We start from the raw sequence: 25,559 nt of genomic DNA, 5'->3' as shown, positions 1-25,559 counted from the left end.
TGTGGTGTGATGTGACTACATTGAGCCAATTATGTGCTGTGTTGTGCAGACATCGTGCCAATCATGTGTTGTGAACTCGCCGCTGGAGCAAGATTGGTGTCGTGAAGCCTTGCACACGCGCATTTCTGCCGAATAGGATGCCCGATGAGTACCCAAAAATCGTTGCAATATGACCGCCAAGTGGAGGGACTTGCCTAAAAGGACTTTGGTACTACTGACTTTAACCCTGCAATGTCCCTGATGGTGACAACTGAAGAGCGGCAATGTTTCCTAACTGCTAACCAGGATAGCATACCATGCCCCCAGTTAAGGTTATAGATGTATGCTGTGTTTGGAGAATGTTTTAAATGACACTCTCTCTGTTGGTTTCTAAGGTATGTTTGGGTGTTTTATCTGTGGATCTGGTCACAATGGGCGATGCAGTTGATGCTGTTTGGAGCTTTACGACTGCCTCATCCATCTTGTGATTCGGCTCACATAAAAGACAGGCTTGTTTTCAGGGGTGGTTGAGAAAAAAAAGCATGATGTCACTCTGGTTGCCCTGAGCAGTGTGCGAGAAGGAAAGGAATTTTAGGAAATGTGTCAGTGCTGTTCTCAACAGGGTCCTGCACAGAGGAAATAAAGTAGTGTCTTAATAGGTGCGGAGAGGGCCTGCTGTTGGGCCTACTGTAAGTGAGATCAGGTATATATATATTTTTTTAGTTTTATATCTTCTTAGAAGTTATTTTACGATTCCAAGGAATATCAGAACCAGCAGTTTTCATGGCATTTTATGATTGACTCACAATATTAGCTTGCATATTGCATGCCCATTTAAATTAAATGGATCAGATGCTGTGACTCACTAACAGCCATCTTAAATCACATTACATTTTTTGGGGGGCGGGTGGGGGCGTCAGATGTAAAACATCTTCTGTCTCACTGGCTTCTAAGGTAGTGCTGCTGAGGTCTCCATGACATGCCAAGATGCTATCACTTATTTCACAGGCAATTGCATCCTCATCCTTTTTAAAGGGGAAGGACGGTCATGACTCATGAGTCACCAGTCCTGACACAGACGAGCTGATGGCAGTGGCCTCTGTAAGTATCCCTCAGAGTGAGAGACATAGATACAACATTTTTCCTGAAAACACCACCCCACCAAAATCCCGGTCAGTTATCCATATCAGTGACAACCCCATCATTTCTCCATTTGGTCATTTGATATGACACATGTTGACTCCATACATAGTTAATCACATTTGTTTGTCAAGGGGCTTGGGATTTGCATGCGTGTTATAAATGACGCCGGCGACTTACGTAATGGCTTAAAGGGGTATGCGCGCAGCCACGTTGCACATGTGGTGTGCAGTACACAGTGTTCTGCCGCAAATGGCGCCAGAACAAAGCCAAACGTGCATTACTTGACAGCAGATGTGCATTAGTCCGTTTGAATGTTTTGTAGTGAAAACCTGATACATTTTCCCCCCCTACTTGTAATCTGTAGGGGCTTACCCAAAAGTATGGGGTAAGCCCCTACAAATTGTCACTGGGGGGTTGACGTGAAGGCCTAGAGGTCAACAGCTTTCTGTGCATGTGTGTGTGTGTGTGTGTCCCTAATGAGGACACAATTAAATCTGGTTTTGTTTTGACGAACAACTGTTAAATCCGTTTGCGTTTTTGAGGAGCTCGTTGCGTGGCCCGGGTCTCTTCTTGTAAGTGATCAGTGGATTAGCATGTGGATACAGCGGGATTGATTGGCTGGTCAAGCAGAACAAAAAAGCATTACGGACCAGCTACTCAAGGTTAACCACAAAAGTGAAGAGTGGTGGATTAAGAAAGCAAGGGGGCGAGAGGGGGATAGACTCTCAGGACCAGGGTCATGGATAGTGTCAGACAGAGAGAGAGAGAGAGACGGGAGATGGATTCTTTAAAAAATAAAAAAATAAAAAAAAGTGTGGAGAGGATGGGGTACAACAGGGGGTACGTTGGTCTTGGCAAGACCCAGGCAAAGGGAAGTGCAAAAGGGGGCCATTCAGACCCTGTGTGCAGATGGCCAGGCTAACTCTTTTCAGTAGGGTATAGTGGAGGGCAGAGCTGTATAATCAGTACTGTACCACCCCGTCACTCCCCTCCACGCGGCAGGGATCGGACCTATTCAGACGGCCGACAGCTTCTGGCCACACCACAGATGCACCAGTCCGTCAATGGGTGTATAGAATGAAGGGATTATGGACACAAGGCAGTTCTAATACAGTCTTTTATGTTGATGTGGAGTTCGGAGTCTGTTCCCATCTTCCGTTCTTGGTTGTGCGAACCTCATTGGAGAACTTGATGGTGGTTGCATGATGCTATATATGTTTTTATTTTTACAGGTCTCTGCTTCAGCAAATGCAGGATTTCTTTTTCTCCAAGAAATCTGGTGCAGTCAGTAAACTTTTTAAATAAAGCAATGCAATTGTTACTTCTCCTAACACATCCGAGGCCAGAATCAACTTCACAGCTTCGGCAGTTATGTAAGAGTTACTTACAGTTCCTTTTTGCCATCTTGTAAAAGATTACTGAAGATTAAGAGCACCATATGGTCCACGTAAGCCCTGAACAGCAAATTTGTTCATCTGACCTGCAAAAAGTGCTGCCTTGGCAACTCGATCTCACAGAATACAAAGAGGACCTTTCTTGGAGCATCTATTGTGAAGTTGTTTTTCAATGCATTTGTTTATGCAAATATCCCACATGAGTGGTTTAAAAATGAATTAGTCTTCGGGCTCAATAATTGTTTGTTGGCAATCAGTCCTGTGTGTCCAAACTCAATACGCTGTTTGTTGCACCATTGTACTGTTTAATGTCTCTGTCTGTGAACTTGGTAAAGAGTTAACACATTGGTTACCACAAGGAGTGTAGTGGTAAAATAAGAGGTGGGTAAACGATGAATTCTGTGATCACGGTAAGATGGACTGCGCTGTACGGTATTGGATTTTTAGAAAAGGCATTCAGAACATGTTTGATGATGGTGGAGGTTATTGTCTAATGTTTAAAACAATACAAGTGGTATTAAATGGTTCATACAGTGTTGATAAGTGTACATATTGTGAATGTGGATAATATAGTTTGATTTTTAAATGTTAAAAGTTGCAATTGGTGAATAAACTCTTTTGAGAGGTGGATAAACTTTAATAAGAGGTGGATAAACTCTATTTTGAGGTGGGTAAACTGCATTTACTTGTGTTTAGCCTCCACTACATCACTAGTTACCACAAGGTCTTTTGTTTAATGGCTTGGGTGAATCAAGCAAGCGCTCTTGCTTAAAAAAACATTTCCACTCCCTGGACACTTGACATTCCAGAAGCAGAAATGTTGTTTACTGACCAGGCACAAGCCGTGTTGCATGGGACTCCTTTAGGAATTGAAATCACATTTTCATAACAACAGTCGCTTCATCAAAATTGGGTTTACTGTAGGAATGTTGTTGTTCCACCAAGTCAGTCACATTTTAAGGACAATTGCACATCAGGGCATTTATCGGAGTTGGCCTGAGGCAGACCACACCACACAATATCAGTGAAGTTGTATTATGCTTCTTGTTGTTACATGTTAGGCTACCTGTCAAGTTAGCATGCTAATGTTTAGCCTTAGCTTTGTACATACTCCTGTTGTGAACCCCACCTGCAGTTAACTGCAGCCGACGTTTGCCAAAACATAGATTTTCTGATCAATTATCTCATAATTAACTAAAGATCTAGCCTGGCATTAGATGAGGAGATCATGCTCAAAGCAATTTGGGAGTATTTATGGCTTGTCAAAGAATCTCAAGCTGAGTTAGCCCACAAATGGTCAATTTTGGTACAGAAATGACAAGCAAGGTAACATGATATTTGTAATAAAGATGTAGGCTTATCAGTGAGGTCAGATTTCTCTAATTTTGACTGCTTCGTAGTGTGTTGCTCATTAGCACCTTGTGGTATTTCCATTTGGTCTGTCCAGCCATAGCAGACTGGCTGCATTGTGAGGATTTCCCTGACTTTGCAAGTGCTCCCTCTGTGGTTAGATTCTCTCAGTCTCAAAACACAGCTGCTACAATGCGGTGGGTTACCATTGGTATGGTAACAATGACTTTTTCAGTGTGTGTATGTGGAGTGGGTCATGGTGTGTGTGGGGGGGTTGGCTGGTGATGTCCCAGAAGAAGTCCTTGATAACTGATTGGCTGGGCTGTTGCTGCCTTGGTAACAGCGCTTCTGGAGGAGGTATTGAAGCCCTATGTTGAACAAGTCGAGTAGTGTCCCACTGAAGCAGTTTAATAAATAGTTTTGGCAAAGCTATTCTTTTTCAGTGGAACAAATGATTTGTCCTTTCAGCTCTTACACTTTTTGCTGAAATTGCATTAAAGCCTTTCAAGTTGTAATGTGCTCGGTCAGGACTTTGGTAAGATACTTCTTCCATATTCCACTTCAGTAGTGATCCATTTAAGTGCAAGGCATATTACAAGGGGGCAACTGTGAGTAGTTTAGACATTAACCATAACATCAAAGCTCAATGCTCTTATGTGATCCTGTGGATTAGAACTTGTTTTTATTTGATTTTATGAGGAGTGGGTTGGACTGATGTTTCCTCAGAATTCAGCCTAACCAAGAGAATTTCAAGAGTTACTCCCCGCCTTGAAAACTTACGCACTCCGATTTGAGTGGTTTGCTTACGTAAAGCCTCCATGTGACCTCACTAAGGTCTTGGGGAGGGGAGGGGGGTCTGTGAGCTGTGCTGTGTGGAAGGAGGTGGTGGGAGGGGGGTGGGGGGGTTAGAGAGAGCAGGCGGGTGGGTGGGTGGGTGGATGGGTACCTTGGGAGCCTGCACAAGCTCAGTGACAGGGGGAGTGACTGAGTGAAATACCGCTTGCCCGCTGATCCGTAACTGAGTGGGGGACAAAGGCCTCCTGGAGCGAGGAACGCACACACACGGTCCCCTTGCTCCTCGGACCCTTTCACACTGCCACAAAATCTGGAGCTTTGACAACCTGCTATCTCCACACTGCGTTACCAGACCAGCCAAGATGTGTGCTCGGCTTGATTTGGTGGTAATATTTGTTTTCTTCATCCTTCCTTTTCTTCTCTTCTCTGAGGGTATGAGCGTTTGTGTAGGCTGTGTGCTGGTGCTGTGTGCTGGTGTTTGTAAATGCGCATTTGCTTTTAGGCTCCTAATTGAACTTGAAGTGAGAGCAAACCAAGTGGTAGCTAGCTATGCCTGCTTGAGTTCTCTTCATGTGGTTAGCATTGGGTGACTCATTTCTGTGGCTGGTGCACAGAAACAATGCCTGGAGCGTTACCTCGATATGATGCTCTATCCCTTGCTTTTTTCCCTTCTAATTGTCCCCAAAGGCTAGTACTACAATGTGAGTTAGCCTTAAGAGGTTAGGGGCTTTGTGAGTCTCTGCTGCCGGTCTCTCTCTCTCTCTCTCTCTCTCTCTCTCAGGCAGAACTCGTTTTCAGACTCTCTGGTCTGGAAAATCTTCCTTTCACCGGCCTGCTACTCTTTATGGTTCACCACTAATGCAGCCTCCCCTGTGTGAGTGGACCCAGTGCATCCGTGCTTGCGTGCCACTCTTCCCTTGGTCTCCATAGAGGGGAAATGGAAATGCTGTTTTGTGCCGCCGTGGTCATAGAGTAGTAGGCTATTGGTCAGCCATTCAAGACAGAGGGATGAACTCTCTTTTGCCCCATTAGATCCCTAAGGGGTAATGAATGCATTCGTGTGGGTCCTTTGTGTGCTGATGAAGTGAAGATCAATGTGCCTCCAAGATGAATGCTAAAAATAATGGGCTTTCTCTATACATTCTTTAGCAATAGTTCAGACATCTGGACATGGGTTATTTTCGGTCACGAAGAATACTAAATGTCAATGGCGTATCCCTCAGACAGAGAGGAAAGAATTGGCATAGGCCTATATCAGGCCTAATAGAGTCATAGACCAGTTTTGCTTAGGTTCTGAGGTTCTGTGCTGCTTTTGTTGGCGTCTGCTTTTAGCACAACCAACTGTTGCTGGAGATGGTAAGGGGTCTCACCCAACCGACCCAGAACCTCCTGTTAAGGCCGTCCAACAAGGCCAGCGTCTTAAACTAAGGCAGCCTTGTGCTAAGCAGCCCTCAAAATAGATGAAAAAAGTGGCACAGAAAGACTGCACAGAGCACCACGGATGGAGAAATCAAAAGCGCAGGAAATGCGCTCTGCGCTCTCCACTCTAATTTTAGCGGAGGAGAGCAGAGCACAGGGAGCATCTCTGTTCAAAATGCAATCTCATCTCCATCCATGTTTGGGCCATGTGTGTGTGTGTGTGTGTGTGTGTGTGTGTGTGTGTGAACCTGGCAGGCAGCTCCCTATTGCTGTCTGTTCTCAGCCAAGATTCCTCCGTGGAGAGCAGCCTGCCTTCATTGTCCTCCCTCAGACTGGCGCTTCTGGTGCCCCACAGAGATGAATGAATGATTTGTGTAGATGGTCACAAATGAGTCCCCGCCATTCACTGGTTTCTTAATGTTTGCTTTATTTGGTAGGATCTAGGCAGGAGAGGCTGTGGGTCAGATTGCTGCCTTTTTGATCATTGCAGATTTGGGCCGTTCGGCAGTTCATTTAATTCCCACAAGCTGTGTTCTTTTAAGATTCTCTCCTGTTGCAATGTTTTGGTCTTTATTAAATCTGGCTGACCCCATAGATGCTGAAGCAATTCCTGTTGACTTTTCTCATTTACTTTCTGCAGTATCACATGATCAGAGATGAAAGATTATTTATGCCTTGTCTCTTCAATTCACAGAAAAGCCTCCATATACGGTCTCAAAACGAGCATCATATAGCTTCTCGCATACAATCCCATGCCCTTTTCTCAAACCATGGGTCCAGCAGCTGGATATAGCACCCACTTTTAATGCAGCAGGTGCTCCTTGCACCTGCACCTTTTTAAGGACTTCTTGGGATTTATGAATGGACGCCTATTAGGGAAACACGGTTCACTCCCAGCGTTGGCGTGAAGTGGAAAGGCCTCGCATGAAGTGGCTTTCTTATGGCAGAAAAGTGCTTTTCAGAGTTTTTAACAGCCCTTGGCTTGGTCTTTCTCCACTAATGGTTCCCACAGATTTCCACAGGGCTTACTAAGGGTTGGGGCTGTTTTGTCTCTGGATGGGGCAGGGTAGGTCCCGCGTGAGGCTGCTCTTTTTTTCCCCAGGTGTGGGTGTGTTCCCGCTATAGCGAGATGCTCAGCTGGGAGGGGTCAGTGTTGTCTCTTCTTTAAGTCCCCAGCATTCATTTTTAGCGGGTCGTAAAGAAACACTATATGTCGGCTCGAATTACTTCCCGTCTTGCTGTATGTTTCTTTTTATGGGATGTAAAAAGTACTGATTAGGAGAAAGACGAGAACAGACTATTGTGCGTTAGGTACAAGCACATTTTCAACTCCTCAGTTGTGAAATTGGCATAAACACCCGATTTTTCTGCTTGTCTGGAAGCATCCTTCTATTATTGTTATCCTCAACCATAGAGTTCACAGAGGCTAAAGCACGAGTCACTAAACCATTTTGGTGATGGACAAGTAAAAAAAAAACTTTACATGAGAAAAGGACTGAAGATGCATATTTACTCACTGATATATTAAGAGGTGATTCAGATCTAATTTAGATCAGTTATTCTTTCCAGTTGTTTTTCCTTGATCCCATCCAGTAAGAGTGTTTCAGTTGGGCCTCAGTAAGGCCTTCTACTACCACTTCAGCTACAGAAACAAATAATTTCTCCTCTCTCAAGTCAATGTTGTTTTCACTTCAATAAAAATGTGGACGCTATGGGCTGTATTACAGGCCAGTATAAAGTATGTTAAATGTTTAAATGCCCTTACTCACACTTGTACCACATGTAGGCTTAACACGTTATATTCTGGAAATCTTCAGACATAACTTTGATACTATGTAATGTGCAAAAGAACTATAAAAGAGACAATAAAATTGGTTCTTGATTGTACCAGCATGTAGGCCTATGCATTTTTTTGGCGGGATCCCCCAAAGGCAGCCAGGTTGGTCTCCTCAGAGCGGAGCTATAAATTATCTTTAATTGCAGTGGGGGGAGAGACATCAACGCCTGCCTAATTAATAACCTCTCACAATGGGAGTTATAGCCACCCCCTCGCTAATTAGCGCCAGTTGTGTTAAACGCTAGTAAACAGCAGTTGCCCGCAGGAGTCAAGTGCTCCCAGAGTACACCCCCTTTAGTCCATGGAGCATCGTCTAACTGTATGATCTCATCCATCTTCTATCGCCCTTTACTTTCCATTACCGTTTTTTGTCATGAGAGACACATGGCAATCAAGGGCCATTAAGAGATTCTCTTTGTAGCATTTAAACGTGGGGATAATTGTTATTTGGAAGGATGTTATTGCAATGATTAGATGTATCCTAAGAGTTTAAAAGCATTTTGGTTCCAGGTGTAAGTATATAGGCTGTACTGGAATGTTGTTGGCAACACTGTAATTCTTGAAGTGGTTTTATATTAAGGGATTAGGGGAAATAACTAGTGGGAGTGTGTGTGAGTGAGAAGAATGATGTCCTGGCTGTGAGTCATCATCTGGGTTTTTTGATGAGGTATTCACATTTACAAGAAGAGCTGCTTAAGCCTGACCTGTGATGTGGTTTTTAATAATGAGCCCCTTTCAGAACATGTGTGTATGTGTGTCTGTATGTGTCTGTTTGGGTCTGTTTGGCTATGTATTTATTGTGTATGTATGGGTGTGCACCTATGAGTGACAAACACTCCAGTCTTCTAAAGCAAAACCTGCTAAAGCATGTACTCACGATCGTCTCCTCCATTCCAGGTCTGACCGACTGACTGCCCCTTGGACTAAACGACTGTCCAGCGCTGCCCCCCCCCCCCCCCACTTGGATCTCTGCCCTTGCTTCATCCTGTCCGCCCCCTCCTCCTCCTCCTCCTCCTCCCCCCACCTTTGTCCGGGAGAACCGTCCAGCACATCGGCGGGTTCCAGCACCAGCCACGCCAGCCTGCCTGCGCCCACCCCCGCCCCCCTTGGCTGGACCCACGGAGGGGCCTTCCCACGGGAACGCAGAGAGACAGAGAGAGAGAGAGAGAGCGTCCGGTGCCACTGCCAGTCAATTCCTCAACATCCCCCCAACGGGGACAAGTTTTGCACAGGAACACTTTTTAAGGACTGTTAGTCATGAGTGAATTCTGGTTGTGCTTCAACTGCTGTATCGCAGAGCAGCCCCAGCCGGTAAGCAACCAGTGTTATCACTTGCCAGTGTTCTCTCTGCACTCATATGAGTTCCATGCAGGGGTAACATCAGGGCGGTGGGATGTTTTCTGGCAGAAAGTCTTAAAGTCATTGGCCTTGTTACCTTGCATCATTGCATGTGGCTACTCTTGCATTACTGTCACTATAAGGTTTAATCGTTTATTAATGAGACAGTATGCAACAATTATTGCACTTTATGAAACATGTACTTAGTTACTGGTACCTACTTCTGGTATCATCATGGTATGTGATATACTATCACAACTAACTACCTAAGCTATGCACTATGTTTTTCTGTTGTACTGATCGGACCACCCCGTAAAAATGCTAAAAAGCTTTCATAACAGCATCGCTTACAATATTCTCAAAAGACAGGAGTTGCCATGCAAGCTAGCTGTCTATCAGTGCCAGTTGTGTTGTTGTTGAGTGTTTAAGCAATACAACGTACAGCTGCTTTGATATAGAATGATGTTACATATACATGGTCACCAAAGGCACTGTTGGTGGTGAACAAGCTGCTGTGTGTTTAAAGGGTTCTTTACGTCAGAAAAACCTTTGTGAGGATGTTGAATCCCAGGAGATTTTCAGTTGAATTCTTCCATGAAAATCACAGAGGAGCCATGAGTCTGCAAGACTGGAGTTGTCAGTTCTGAGAAATCCTGATGCTTTAGCCTGCAGACGCCTTCTAACGTCATCCCCACACTCTCCCCACGATTAGACAAGGGGGCCACACAAAGGCTATGTTTTATTAGGGACTGGGCTGTTTTAATCAAGGATTTTTTTAGGCGGTCTCTGTTTGTGCATGGGTAATTTTTTGTCTATTATCTCTGTGTGTAGCTGGGTGTATTTGTGGCCGAGCTCTTGTAGTGTTTTTGTTATTCTTGGCACCTTGTTTGGCTCAGAGCTGCGCGAGTGCTACCCTTTGGTACAAGCTTTTTGAATCATGGCCGCTCCCCGGAGATGGTTGCTGTCACAACACATTGGGCCTCAATTTGTCTCCGCCTGTCTCTGTCGCCTCCACACAGATAACACTCGCAAAAAGTCTGCAGACAAGCCCTGTCTGAAAATAGCCTGAAATGGGTCCGCTGATTAAATTCCGTCTCGTGAGAAAGATGGCTGCAGGATATTTTGTCTTCAGGAGGTCAAGAGGTGCCCCCCCCCCCCCACCCCACCCCACCTCAAGTTCAAATGATCAGGTCGAAGTGATCTGCCAGGGTGTCTCCTGCGGCCTGCCACCCCCAACCCCACCCCACCCACCTCCTCCTGTGACAGGCCCGTGTTGTACGTTGCACCACTGGGTTGAAAGAGGTGAGCTTTGCCTTCCTCGGCCTTATATGGCTGAAGCATGTGAAGAATCTGGAGTGTTTGTCAGCTCCCGTCATGGTGGACCTGAGTGATCTTGCGAAAGTTGGCCAGACCACGCCAAAAACCCTCAGGGAACCCAGGGTCTCAGAGTTGGGATTCATTGGCTTACTCCGTTTTCCCATAGGCTAATCATTTGATAAGACAAAGCATTGTTGAATTTAGACAGCCTTTACTGTACATGACTCGGCCATGTACAGGCTGGATTGTGACCTGACCATTTTTTGCACATTTTGCATATGGCTGGACATGTCTTGAAGCCAATTCACACAAACAATGGAGTCTCACTGAGTGAGAATTAACTAGATTAACCAATTATGTGTTGTAATGTGTCTCTGTTGATTTGGTGCTCACCGGTCTCCATGTGGAGATTGTTATTATGTCTGGATTATTGACTGTCCATCTTGCTAAAAATCAGTGTCCATGACATGCATACTTTTATATAATCTAATTTTAGAGATGAGAGAGTGTACGGTGGGATTTGTCATTAAGTATTCTACACTCCGATAGAAGTAATATTGAAGAATATACCAGTGAATGTTCAAAAAGCTTGATGGTCCTTTGGGCCCCCACTGTTGACTTCAAGGTAGCGCTGCCACCGTTGACTTCAAGGCACCTAACCCTAACTAAAACCCTTAACCCTAACCCTAACCTAGCCCTAGTGCCTTCCAGGCAGTGCTGCCTTGAAGTCGACAGTGGGGCCCCAAAAGACCATATATCGTTCAAAAACTCAATGTATACTACTACGAGGATTTTTTAAAATAGGGCATTTGAAATATTGATGAAAATCAGTAGGCTAGTATTTGCACTATGGCTGCAGATTCCCCTTGCTAGGAACTCTGTGTAATTTAAGAAGATGGGCGGTCAGGAAACTGGGTCGGAGATTCCCCTTGGGAGAAAACGTGAGGGCAGACGTGTCCTAGTTTAGACCAAATTGCCAGGGCTGTCACCACACTTTTGATTGGTGATGAATGAAACGCTAATGTGAATTACCATTGTAAGGTGCTCAAGTAACCTTCTGGAAAAGGTGTCACATGACTTATTTGCCTCTCCCTCCCCATCTTCCTTTGTATTGTTTTCAAGGCTTTGCCATTCATATACTAGTCTCTGCAAGTTAGGTTTAGGTTCCTTAGTTCGTACAGTAAGGAGACAAGCTCACTATCTAAAAGTTGACAAGAAAATATGAAATATGCCAATAACATTTTATCACTGGAGGTTCTGTCAGTGTCTATGTCCCCGAAGGGGATTAGGGAAGTCTGGCATGCATGAAGAACAACTAATCGGCCCTAAAAGTCCAGGAGCTTGAATTAACTCATCTTCCAATATTTGCCCGAGCATGTTTTGAAATACTCTATTGTGAAAGACTGACTGAAAATGGTGTAGGTAAAAGCTCAGTGCTTACTGGGATAAGACAGACAGATGCAACTGCTGACATAATTCAGAGAGAAGGCCTCTCATCTGAGCTAATTTTGACCCGAGGCCCCCTATTTCTAACATCAGGAAAAACAAAGAAAATTCACTGCTGTCTGACAGACCACACCAGAGAGGACCTGAGATGTGTTATTCTGTGTTTGTCAGTTAGAGGTTGCTCCTTCACTGAGTATTGTGATTTAAATATAGTGATACGTCTGGATATTTGTATGTTATGTCTACTTTGTGTTGTTTGTTTTCCTAGCAATGCAAGGACACAGGAGATTGTGGTTGAATTGGGATTACACAGGTGCAAGCAAGGAAACCATCTCACTGTTGTCATAAGTGATGTCATTCTTCTTCCAGCTGGAGAATTTTGTTACTCTTTTTTTGCGCTATAATGAATCAGGCATGTTTTTTAACCATGCTGTACACAATCTCTGAAAACTTAACTACACTAAATTATTAGTAAAATTCCTGCCATATTTGTGCTTTGACTGTGCTCTGAGCCAGATTGCATTTATTCATTTGTCTTTATAGTCAGGATTCTCTGGTCCTTTTTGCATGTGGTAATGCCTATTTCATTGTAGTCTGGACATTCTCTGAGGTGGCTTGCAGCAAAAAGCCCTGGATGTAATCTTAGACGTTTGTCAGCATGTCCTCTATGCAATGTAGAGAGAGAAAGGGAGGGAGAGAGAGAGAGAGAGAGAGAGAGAGAGAGACAGTGTGTGACTGCTCGTCTCTCTCCCCCCACCAAGAGAGCCAGAATGTAACAACCTCCCGTCTGTGCAGTGCTGTCGCATTCGCAGGCCCATTTATGAAAGCACAGGGCAAGCCCGCGCAGGCCAGGGAGGAGCGAGAGCATGGGGGAGCACGGCGAAATGAAATTGCAATAATGAGCCACCGGAGCCTCGTTTCTTTGATGCTCCCTGACAGATCAGGCAGGCCACATGACGCTACGCTAAAACCTTCACAAGGCACGCACGGCGCACACGGCCGTGGTGCGCACTAGAGTGCGTGTCCTCTCTGCCCGAGGGGGCCACTGCAGAGCAGAGGACGACACGTCCAACCAGACCGCAGTCACCCAAACTTGCTTATCGAGCAGTTCTCCTCTGAGGGGACGTTCTTGGAAGAGGAGCCTAGCCAGTTGAGTTGCTACAGTATTCGAGTTAAACCCAGCCGTAAGGCTCGGCTTAAGCAAAACTATCCGACTGAGGAAAAGCACTCTTGGGCTAATCACTTATTGCAATCTATTAATTAAACACTGAAACGCTCCATGCAAACTTGGACCTGTGCAAAATCTATTGACGGACATAACTCTTATACACTACAATATTGCTATTTTTTAATTTATGATGAAAAGTCCATCATAAAAGTATATTTATGGAGTACACTGGGGATCTGTAGTCAATGAGTATTTGGGCATATACTATCAGTGCTGCTGATTTTCTGGGCCCATTTGCCCCTCGACCTGACCTCTCCACACCACCTGCTATGAAATCGTTACAGCAGTTCGTGTCAGTCAGTCCCCACGGTTCAAACACAGTCCCCAGAGGGCCTGTGGATGAATTGGTTTCTCCCATAGACAGGAGGCGATCTCAAAGGCTATTTATTCTCAGAGTTAACACTTGCAGTCCTTTGCATTACGTGTGTGTGTGTGTGTGTGTGTGTGTGTGTGTGTGTGTGTGTGTGTGTGTGTGTGTGTGTGTGTGTGTGTGCGTGTGTGTGTGTGCATGTGTGCATGTGCACGTGCCACACTCCTAGCCCTTTCCATTACATATGCGAGTGAACATGTCCCCTCTGACTCCTTCAGATCAACTGGGACACACAGGCACTGGAATGGCAACACCAAGGTCATTGTTTCATCTCCCAAGAAAGCACAACTGCTGAAATCTAGACATTCCTTTCAATGCATTTGCACAGATGTCTGTCAGCTGCATAGCTTAATACAGGCTAAATCTTAATGCATGGTATTAAATGTAAAACTGGCCTTTGTATTTTTTCAGACATCTAGCTGTACAAGTGTAACCACTTGCACAGAGAACCCATCCATATACCATTTGAACTGTTTTGTCAGAGGGGCCTGCAAATGTCAACTGCCTTATTAAATAATTCATTTCTAAGCCTGTCGACCAGATGCAAAGGTTAATGGGCTATATTTGATATCAGGCCCACAAGATGAATTTGCACCGTGCATTGAAGGACTGAGGAGCACTGGACAATGTAATGCCATGGTCTTGCTTGTTTTGTTTTTCACTCCAAGATTAAGATTCATGTTTTAAGGTGATCTGAAAAGATGCACAAAATGTTTGTTGACAAAAAATGTACGTGTTGCTAGTGCTGTATGTCAGGTGGCTCAACCTTAATGCTTAAAAAAAACTTTTCGGCTGTGTATCTTCAGTCTGTTCTCACATTTATTGTGGGAAGAACTGGTTCATGTTTTTTTTTTTTATGAGAACCCTCACAGTTAGCCTGGGTTTTCCCATGCTGCCTTGCACGCACGATTTTATTCACGCTGCTAGGCAGCCTGGATTCTATGGACTTCGTTTTCACCTCAACGAAGGAACCAATCACAGAACGGAGGAAGGGCAGCAAGACGATGACGACACACCGAAGCCGTTATGAGCTACGTACAGACGCATTTGATAGACATTCGTAGCACCCAATAAACGGCTCTGGGCATTCGTAAACCACTTTTCAAAATGCGAGAAAATGAATGTCTAGTTCCCAGACCCCATCTCAATGAGATGAGATCTGACGTTAGCCAGGCTACCTCACAGTAGGAACTTCCAATATTTTTCCATGATGTTTGTGTGAAATGAGTTTTATCATAATGAAGAACACCGGTATCTTAGAAAAAGGAAACCGTTGCGTTGACTCAAAAAGTGCTTGTATGCGTGTGTTTGTGTGTGCCATGTCCTCATCTCAATGATACCACATCAGCAGTAAAATTTTTCTTTTTTTTTAATTTAATTTGCATTTTTCTTTTTCCCTACAAATAATCACAAACACTCTCTCTCTCAAATGCTCGCACGCACGCATGCATACACGCACACACGCACACACACACACACACACACACACACACACTCTCACACACTCTCTCACTACAGACTATAGTACAACAACACTACGCTGACATGCTCATCCAAAGCCCTAAAGCCCTCTCAGATGCCTTTGGTGTCCCACTAATATTCTGGGGGCTGTTTGGGTTGGCAGGACACCCAGTCTTCCTCCCTAGCTGCTAACCAAACCACCGTGTGGACGGGACGGCCGGGGGCCGTAGTTTCCATGCCTTGTTCTGCGGCTCCAGCTTCAGCTCCTTTGTGGCTCTCACACCGGGATTCCCTACTGGCCAGAAAGCTTTGCCCCGGCCTTGACCTCTCTCTGACCCCCCCACACACACACACACACACACACACACACCACCTCCACCACCACTACACACATACACACACACAGACAGATGTGCACTGGTCCAGAGTGAGGCTTTGGCGTACGCTACACACACCAGGACCTCACAGTTGCAGTTCAACCAGGGGGGCTCAGCAGGCGTCCAGTACATGAAGTCCTCATGTCCCTGACTAAAACAGGGATTTGGCAGACTTTTGTAAATCCTCTTTTATAGGGGAAAGAGGGCAGGGGGTGTATGGGGGAGGTGGTACCATTGTGGTCTGTGAGAATGTCTCTCTTTTTTTTGCAGGGGATTTGGAATAGTCATTGTGTGAATTAAAAAGGGCCACTACTGTGCATTAATGGGATGCAGAGAGAATGTTTCTTTTTTTTTGGAACTCACTCTTCTTTCCATACATTCCAGACTCTGGGACCTTTTTTTTCTTTTTGGCCGAGTACTTTCTTTTTCCAATGTGAGCTGTGTCTCAAGCTGAAGCACCTCTTATCTCATCACAGTTGTCATAGCAACAGGCTGTATTGGCTCTGACAGAATTACCTCACCTCATGCAGAACCCTCCTTCCCTCCCCTTACCATCACTGGCATTTTTAGCAGGCACCACAACCCTTGACTGATTCTTGGCTCAGTGTTGCATTCTAATCTTTTCTAGTGGTTGTGTTTGGGCTATTTTGTAAATAAATACACAGCACAGTATCACATTGCTAACTAAGAAGTGCCTCCTCTTGTGCTCATTCAGTTTCATGTCATGCTCATGCGTTAAATCCCTCTGGCAGCCCCTAATTGTAGGGGGCACAGCTCATTTGTTCCATCGCTAAAGTCAAGTTTATTTATTTTTTGGCCAACGAGTGGAAAGGATTTGCTTACATTAGAGAGGCAGCAGGGGGTGCTTATTGTTGAGTGCACACACATCTCTTAATGGGGGCAGAACTTTCATCCAGTCTCATTACGTTCCCATCCAAAAAAACAACAATACCACTGTTGTGTACTGATGTTGTGTGCCCTGTGAATATTTGTTTTTTCTGTGTTTACTTTTGCATCTATTGGAACTTCAATCTCTATGCCTCAATCAATAATGCATTAGTGACATTTACATCACAGTAGGCTTTAATACATCATACAAGGTTATGATTAGCCTGTGCCGTTTTAGTCGTTAAATATACTTTATATTTTATTTATAAGTGTTGCAGAGTACAGTTCAGAAAGCTGTTACGTAATGAGGCTTTGATAGAGGTAGAGGCAAGGTAGCAAGCAGCATGGTACGTTGAATCACAACATTGAATATTTAATGGCAAAATCTCTCAAGGCATGGTTTCATGTGCTGCTTGCATCAGAGGTATTTTTTTCAGGATTTGGCAACGACCTTTGCCCCCCTCCCCAGTCTATGCTAAGCCTTTCTTTTGCTGTTCCCCTGCAGAAGCGGCGGAGGCGTATCGACCGGAGTATGATCGGCGAACCCACAAACTTCGTCCACACAGCCCACGTGGGGTCGGGAGACCTCTTCAGCGGGATGAATTCGGTGAGGCTACGAGGAGGCAGCACTGGCAGAAACTATGTGTGTTGTCTGTGGTGATCTGTGTGTGTGTGTGTGAGAGTGTGTGAGTGAGTGAGAGAGACTGGGGGGTTACAGGCCCCACTTAGTGCAATTTTCTGCCCTATGTGATTAAAATGACTGCCCCATCTCCAGTGTTTGTGTTGGTTTGGTGTGTTGTGCCATCATGAGACTGTGCTGGTCTCACCGTAAATCACCAAGATTTCATAAATGAGGGACCTAGATCGGGCTCTTTGGCTGCACAAATAGTTCTAAATCTCTATGGTAACAACTTGAAAGCTGATGTAAGCAATACTTACAAGAATAAGAATAGAATACTCCCGCTTAATACTCCCGCTTAACAGTATTTACATTCCATTCTGTGGGAATAAAAAGAAAAGTGTCTGAGACCCCCAGTGTTGTGAAATCAGCAACTGAAAATGTCAACATTGCAGTAACCAATCAGGAAACTTCTAGAGTCGTGGACATTACTGTTTCCCAATGTATTGCATGTTAATCTTATACATTGAAAGGAAGAATGGATTTGTTTTGATCAAGTCTGCTATATGCTGAATATATGTATGTTTTATTATTTAAGTATTCACAAATAGGTGGTTTTGATCCTTTTTTTTCTTATCCATCAGGTTAACTCAATTCAAAACCAAATGCAGTCAAAGGGCGGCTATGGAGGAGAGGCCATGCCAGTCAACATGCAGATGCAGCTGGTCGACACTAAAGCGGGATAAAATGTAGGCCCCCTGAGGTAAGACCTTGGGCCCATTTACCAGGAAAAGATGCATTACATAAAATCATATAGCACTTTAATGAGATGCCCTCTTGTATAAAGACTCATATTGCTGTAGCATATGACAGGGAATATCATGAACGTGAGACGAGGGCATCCTGAATGAGGCCATATGGGCTGAACAGATGTATTAGAGAAGATGCTTTATGATTCTGAATCATATAAAGTGTCTGGGAGTAAATCTGTCACAACCCTAGAGGGGGTTAGTATGCTCACTCAGACCTCAAAATGTATTTATAGCTTGTCTGTGTTGCACTAGATTCGACTAGTCTAGCAGAGACATCTAAAAAAAGCATATCAGAACTGGTGGAGAGAGAAACAAATAGAAGCTGCATGGAAAGGATTTGGCTGTTATAGGCCACACTCCGATTCTGTTTCTTTTGGACTCTTCCTCTTGACCCTGACTGATAATACTTGAACAAACACATGAATTACATTGAGTACTTGCTTTCTGACAGACGTTGAGTAATTTAATTGTAAATCCAGCTTTATATGAATGCCTGCACAAGTACACCATACACCTGTCATACCAGGGTTGTTTATTGTTTGTTAATGTTGTTTGATGTAATCCTTGTTCGTTTGTTTGTTTGTGTGTGTCTCCAGGTTCAGTGTGTGTTTCCTCATCCTGAAGCCTTGCCTTGCCTTCTCCTGCTCTCCTCCTCCTCCTCCTCCTCCTCCTCCTCGCCTCATCACCTTGCCTTCAGTGACTGCTTACAACCCACTCCTCCTCACGCAGCAGACACCCCTGGACAGTGGCGCACTAAAAGCACTTACCGGATCGAACGAGGCCACCCAAGTGTGTGGGTGATGTGTCCTCCCCACCAGAGGGGCCTTTCTGGCGCACAGGAACCAACAGAAGCGGCATTTCCTTGCTTTCTCTCTATCTCTCTCGCTCTCTCTCTCGCGCGCGTGCATTCGCTCACGCTCTCTTTCGGTGTGTGTGTCTCCTTTGGATGCTTGCATGTCATCTTGTCCCTGCCAGTGCTAAACGGTGTTAACGCTTCTTCTCTCTCTGTCTGTGATGTTGCCGTGAGCGGTTATTACTCTCTCGACATGTAATGTTTCGGAGGTCTGGAACCGACTAGTGCAAATGTTTAATAATTTGTTGTCTGTTTTTTTCTCCTTTATCTATTTTTGCCATGAACAGAATATTTCTTTTTGTACTTTGAGGTGGGCCGCCAGTATCACACTATGGGTTTGTGGAAAAAAATGAAAAGTGGCTTGCTGTGGTTTTCCAGTGCCAAAGTGGCTGTCGCTTCAAAATTATGCTTTTATAAAAAAACAATACACAGATAAAAAAAATAGACAATAATACCTTTGACTTTTTGGAAGTACATTTTGACTCGGGCAAAAGTGAATGCTGAAAATGTGATTGTTTCTTCTTTGTTTACATTTGTTTTACTGTCCATTCTTTTTTATTTTAAAAACAAAATCTCCTCATGGTGATGATAAATGATTGGAAATAATAACTGACGTTGAAGTGCCTGGCTGGCACTTAACCAAATCTCTGCTGTAAACATTGTTTTCTGTAAACTTGACTCGAAGACTCCAGAGCTGTAGAGTGTACGCTGTACATTGACATGTAAAAATATATAAATATATATATTTAAGTATTAGTCCTCGGTAACAGTGTGGTTGTCACATCTACATGGCAAATGGTTTAATTGACCATCAGACCCTAGGGTAAATATACCTCTAGCCTGTTATATAGCCAAAATCAGTCACTGTGTTCTTGATCATTGTACCACATTTTATAAGGAACCAGAAACAAACCTCATGTAGCAAATGTCGTTGGTGGTCTTGAACAACAGAGACCACTGGCAATACCTTGGCAAATTAATGCTGTTATTTCAGAGAAAAAGCTGAGGTGATTGCCACAAACCAACAGGGTGAATTTCCTACCAACTAGGTGACATTTTGCTCAGGTTTCAATGCTATGTTGTTGAACAATTTTCAACAGAGAACTCAATTATTTCATATTGCACTGTTTTGTAACATTAAAAAAACATATCGACAACACAGAGTACTATACTAGATGGACTTACTTCAACAAGAGTCGATCTTGAAAAATGTAATTATAGAATATTTTTAAGAGGACCTTTTAACAAGATGTAAAGAAATTGTACAATTGCTCTTCATGGTACTCTAAAGGTGATCTTTGTAATTAAAGACACATTTTTAAAAAATGTATTTAAAGAAATCAGTATATTTAACCAAATAGCAGTCTGGTAGCATAATCTAAACCGGAGTGATTAGGCTTCAGTGATTCAACTAGAGTCAAATGGTCAATAATGTTAAAGAAGATTGGGAGATGACAACTAAAAATCCATGTCAGTGATGTTCACCCCTGCTAATATCTGTCTTTTTGAAAGTGCTTTATGTTTGTAAATACTGTATTTCTTGTGTGCCACACCCTGAGGTATTGTAATTTATTTTTCCCTTGTTATTGTTACTTCATCTTTTTGTACGGTTTATTTCACATTGATTTTTTTTCTGACTAGTATGTATGTATGTGTGTATGCATGTACGTATGTATGTATGCTTGTACGTATGTATGTACGCATGCACGTATGTATGTACATATGTATGTATGGTTGTTTTGTATGTATGTTTGTCTTACTTTTGTTGGAGAGACTGATTTGGCAATATTTATTTACTGATGCTAAATACTTACTGGACTAAAACGAAGCTTCTAGTGGATGGTTAAAATGGTGTCCACCAAGGTTTGTTTGTACAAGGAGGAGACAGAAAAGCACAATCGAGTATAATGTGATCGAAACTGGTTCAAGTGGCAATATGGCAGAAGAAAAAAAAAAACTGGCCAAAGTTTAACAAAAACCAACAATAAGAATGCTATCCATCTATGTTCAATCACTGCACGTCATGAATGAATTTCAACTTCAGGGAATTCACTCAGCTCTGAAAAAGCTGTTAATCTTTAGATTTCCATCTTTTTTTTTTTGTTTGTTCACTTCCATCCTGTGTTAATGTGCACCCAGTGTCTGCTTATAGATTACAGAATGTCCTGTTGAAATAAATATTTTTTTTCCATGTTTAACCTGGTCTTTGTCAAATGTCTGAAAGTACATGCAGACATGCACGCACATGTGGCACTTCAAAACCTTTTGCCACTGTACATTAAAGTATAATCAAATAGTCAACCGGCTATTTCCTGTTTTATATAGATCAATAAACATTTGTAAATGACAAGAAACCAAAAGAGGCCCTATTGTGAGGTATATGCATGACAAACAAAAACTCTATGTGACTTTACTCTATCGTATCCCAACTTACAGTGAGCGCTCCATCAAAAGCACTCACTCCGTTTAATCTCGTTTCAACCAGGAGTGTTTATTTATACGTGTTTAATGCAGCTGACCTAGTGCATGAAGAAAGGAGCCTGTCACTTCATGCCAGAGTGAAGCCAGTGTTCGTTAAGGGCTGTGCCACAGCAACGAAGCCGTCATGTGCATTCACTTAAATCTGAAGGACCTTGTGTATCTGTTCAGCGTTTTTTCCTTTCCTCTCTCTCTCTGTTCTCTCTGTCTTTCTGTCTTTGTTTCTATCGCTCTCCTCTCTCTGTAGCATGTGGTCTGAAGATGGGTGCTCATAATCCCCCATAGTCCACCTCGGAGAGCAGCTTATGGGTTGAGGTTAGATAATATACACATGACACACTGACCCAACGGTGGTCTCAGGCTGCCTACACACACACACACACCACACAAACACACACACGCCACACACAAACACAAACACACACACGCCACACCACACCACACCTACGCTAACAGCATTACCCTCGAGGCAAGCAGCAAGGTCAGTTGTCGCAGTGTGGGAAATAAATCTCCAGCACCAAGTGCAAGCAAAGCTCCCACACAGAGCCACTGACATTCAGCTGAGATTTCAATTCTAAACAATGCCTGGATGACTCATCTCAGTTCCAATGGGAGGAGTGGCTGCCATACAGAACACACACAGACAGGCAGACTCTCATCATGCACTGACATTCCAAGATGAGAGAGCAATGCTTTACGTTAGGGTTCACTGAAGTAATACTGGATTGATTAGTAGTGGCCACATGATAGCATCTCAATTAGTGTGAGCAATGTGAGAAGCGTATAATTTGATCATGTTAAATTATGCACAGGTTTTAGATCTCCTAAGAACACACAGTTAAATAGTTCATTGAAACCTTGTCAGCTAACATTACAATAGGTTTATTAATGTTCTATTTATGCTAAATGTTAAGATGTCCCTTAATAAGTGTTACTTATTAATAGATTTACATCCCTGAAATTAGAAAAAACATTACAATTTTGTATCAGTGGTATTAGTAGAATTTGTTTGCAATCTGTTTTTCATGCGATTCTAAATGGAAGTGGCCTTCGGGTAGGACATATAATTTACATTCTATGCACTATCCTACACAGTTCCCTGCTGTTGCTTGGCAACCCAATGGCCTATGATGCAGGTGTTGCCGCCAGTGACGGTTTCCACAATGAGTGATGACCGCCTCCTGTCTATTCTCCCCTAGAGCAGAGAGCAAAGAGCAGCTTATGTAATCCCATCAATAAATAAATCCAGTACATGCATCGCTTGTAAACCTTATGGAGCATGCAACATAAAATGTATGCTCTTATATCTGCAAACAAAATGCCACAGAGAGCGATAGAGTGAGGAACAGAGAGAGAGAGAGAGAAGGGGATAAGGAATAAGAAATAGAGGAGTGAGAAGAGAGCAAAATATTAAACTGAAACCCCAGGATTTGTGTATAGCAAAACTGTCTGTGTTGTATAGGCTACATGTCTTCATTCTTGAGTATTTCCGACAGAAGGCAACTGTGTCACACAGTAGTACTCAGAGACACTATGACAGAGGGGCTCCAGTGTGACCTGATTTACTGTACTAGAGTCTGAGTCAGGAAGCATCATTCATGCCAATCAAAGAAGCTGGCCCTGTCCATGGAAACTTGTCATCCACACTGTGTCAGCAGTGCGGTTCTGTGAAATCCAGCAGTTACATAAAACACACTGGAAATTCAAAGTCAGTCTCTGGCTTATTGCTGCAATACATCCCATTGTGCATTCAAACCACTTCCACCTCCAACTTGATCCCCCTGTGTGATTATACTGGATGTGGTTTGTGTCCATTTGGCCTTATTGGTGAATAAAAACCACATTAATTTTACTCACATTGTTTCTTACTACAACACGTGGAAACAAACATTGATTCTCGGTTAAGCCAAAGTGTGAAACCTCACTCTCCAACTGACTGTTTATGCAGAAATACAGGGGCTCTTTTAAGGCATTTGTTGACATTGGCACACATGATTACACATAATTATTCATGACATGCCTGAACATGGGTGTGCAGCTTGCAAGACTTTTCTGAGCTGCCTAGAAAGAGAGAGAAGAGGAAAAGTAGGCTACCACACACCAGGATCATTAAAATGACGAGATGGCTATGTTGTGTTTCACTTTGAGTCACCATAGAGAAGTTTGACAGTGTGATTTTATTTCAGCTTATTGCTTCCTTGTGGCACATGGTTGCTCTACTATTTCATTGTTATGCCTGGAAATGCATACTGAGAGGCTAGGGGTTCAGTGCCATGGCATGCAAAACCTTTGTTATGGCTCATGCAAAACTAATGACTTGACCCTTGACTGGTCAAGGTACAAGGTCTGGCTGCAGTCTTGAATTGTGGAGCAGGTTTTGCATGCATTTATTACTGAATGCATAAACAATTACTTTTTTTCAAATGTCGTATTTCTGCTTCAATAGGGTAGGTTTTGAGTAACTGTTGTAAGCTTCTAATTAAATAGCTATATACTGTAAGGAAGTGGAATTTTGGTCACTACATGCCTGCATGTGAAGAGACCTCAAATACATTCAGACATGGAGGGACTGACTGATCAAGGCATTACACACCCTGTTCCTCTGAGCACATGCACGTGCTTCACATTAGGGAGCCGGGACACTGGGATCACATGGGCACAGCACAGCAAGCACAGCACAGTGAGTAGCCACTGAGCCCCTGCTTTTTTCTACTGCTGGGCTTTACTGTCATGTTAGCTAAGAAACTAAAACCTTTTACCCACTCTCTCTCTCTCTCTCTCTCTCTCGATCTCTCTCACTCTCTCTCTCTCTGTCTCTTTATTTATATTGAATGTCATCTCATTCATCGGCATTTGAGATGTTGTTTCTGCTAAATAATCTCCCTCGTCCATTTGCAGAGGTGTAGTAAGATCTGCACCTCTGGTTAAATCTGCATCTTTTGCTTGACATCAGTGCTTGTGGACAGATGTCTCTGCATTGATAAAATGAGCAATCACAATGTTTTAGAAGGAGCTTGGGGGCAAAGGGTTTCTTTTCCAAAATACAACCAAGTAGTCTAGAGAAGCTGGCCTTTAGCGTCTGATGAAAGATGGATGTGAGATCAACGCCCTCTAGTGGAGAATATATGGAAGTATTTTATCACAATTTGCTCCTAATTTAATGTTTCCCAGTTAATTAATGGAGGCAATTTGGAAGTAATAACCATAACCAGCTCCTTGATGTGTTTTACAGAATGCATTAATTGTTTATAAAAAGCCTGCTTGTAAGGTTGACAAAGGGAAAGAATAAATTCCAGTGGCGGATTCAGCACCAAAGACTGCAGGATATCAATATGTTGCATATTACCATAGACTGTATGCATATTACACAGCATTGTGGGAAAAACAGAAGCAGATCAAGCAGACCAAGAAAGAGACAATAAATGTGTCACTGGGCAAAGGCCAAAGGTTAAAAAGGGCTGGGGCTTCAGAGGTCAAAGAATGGAGTTATGTTTTTAGGTCTTACTCAAACTTGCTTTGCTTAGACCCCATCAACAGGGTATAAATATGCTCATGAGGGCTGCTTTCTTGGTGATGATTTTTGCTGCTTCTTGGGCTGGGCATTCAGGTCACTGGTGCCGCATGCTGTACCGTGAAAAAGGCCCTTAACAGATTTTGGGAAGGCTACAACATGCAGCGATGTATCTGCGTCATGTTGTTAAATTGTCCTGGTTGTTGATTGGCACTGTAGAAAATCCCCTACTTGTAGCACAAGTAATTTGACACCTTTCCTCTATATCTGAAAATGAAATTGCCTCAAAACACAATGGGACAGATCAGTAGGCTATGCTTAGCCACTCTCAATATAGTGAGATCTGGATCACCTTTTATGATAAGCAACTAGAACATTGCCTTAAGCCTAGCTTATTTTTTAATTACTGAAAAATTGCCCAAAGATTATTGTGATAGAATACAAAGCAGGAGTATCTTAACCATTGCTACTATCTTAATTTCCCCTTGGGGATCAATAAAGTATCTATCTATCTATCTATCTATCTATCTACTTCAAATATCTCATGCCTGCATTTCAAACCAAAATGGACTCAGAGCGTGGGCTGACTGCAATGAGGCAAAAAAGTAACCCATACCTTCAGTTGTTTTGTGTTTGTATCTAAAGAGGAAATAAATAATGATTATCATTAGTCAAATGTTATTTTGTAGGGTATTTTCCCTTCCCTTTGATGTAGGCATATGATTGCCAAAAGAAGCCAAACGTCCCATGGTGTTTTCAAACATTCCAAATCTCTGAATCTGTTTTAGCGGGCTATTTTGGCCCCAAACCTAGATGCAAATGGATTTGGTCAAGTAAAAAAAAAAAAGCAATAGTTAGTGGAGCCAAAAGGCTAAAGTTGACACCAAGCACATGCAGGATGGTGCCAGAGCCCCCGGTGATGCTTTTAGCCTTTACCAGTTGAG

General features: G+C 43.3%; 1 protein-coding gene across 2 annotated transcripts in view; it reads left to right on the top strand.

The window, feature by feature from the left end:
* Nucleotides 1-20,927, top strand: part of cdc42se2 (CDC42 small effector 2) — a 30,143-nt gene extending 9,216 nt beyond the window's left edge. The window contains exons 2-6 of one of the 2 annotated variants that reach the window (XM_042058919.1): nt 988-1,080; nt 8,815-9,228; nt 16,848-16,949; nt 17,606-17,724; nt 18,370-20,927. In XM_042058919.1, coding sequence (XP_041914853.1) covers nt 9,175-9,228; nt 16,848-16,949; nt 17,606-17,707 — 258 coding nt within the window. In that variant the 5' untranslated portion in view covers nt 988-1,080; nt 8,815-9,174 and the 3' untranslated portion in view covers nt 17,708-17,724; nt 18,370-20,927. The remainder of the gene's footprint in view (nt 1-987; nt 1,081-8,814; nt 9,229-16,847; nt 16,950-17,605; nt 17,725-18,369) is intronic. The other variant, XM_042058918.1, reaches the window with a different exon arrangement.
* The last annotated feature ends 4,632 nt before the right edge of the window (nt 20,928-25,559 follow it).

Source organism: Alosa sapidissima, chromosome 13 (assembly GCF_018492685.1).
Source record: "Alosa sapidissima isolate fAloSap1 chromosome 13, fAloSap1.pri, whole genome shotgun sequence".
In the NCBI taxonomy this organism is placed as follows: domain Eukaryota; kingdom Metazoa; phylum Chordata; class Actinopteri; order Clupeiformes; family Clupeidae; genus Alosa; species Alosa sapidissima.
Note: the sequence above shows the minus strand (reverse complement) of the source record. Positions and strands in the feature narration are given on the sequence as shown.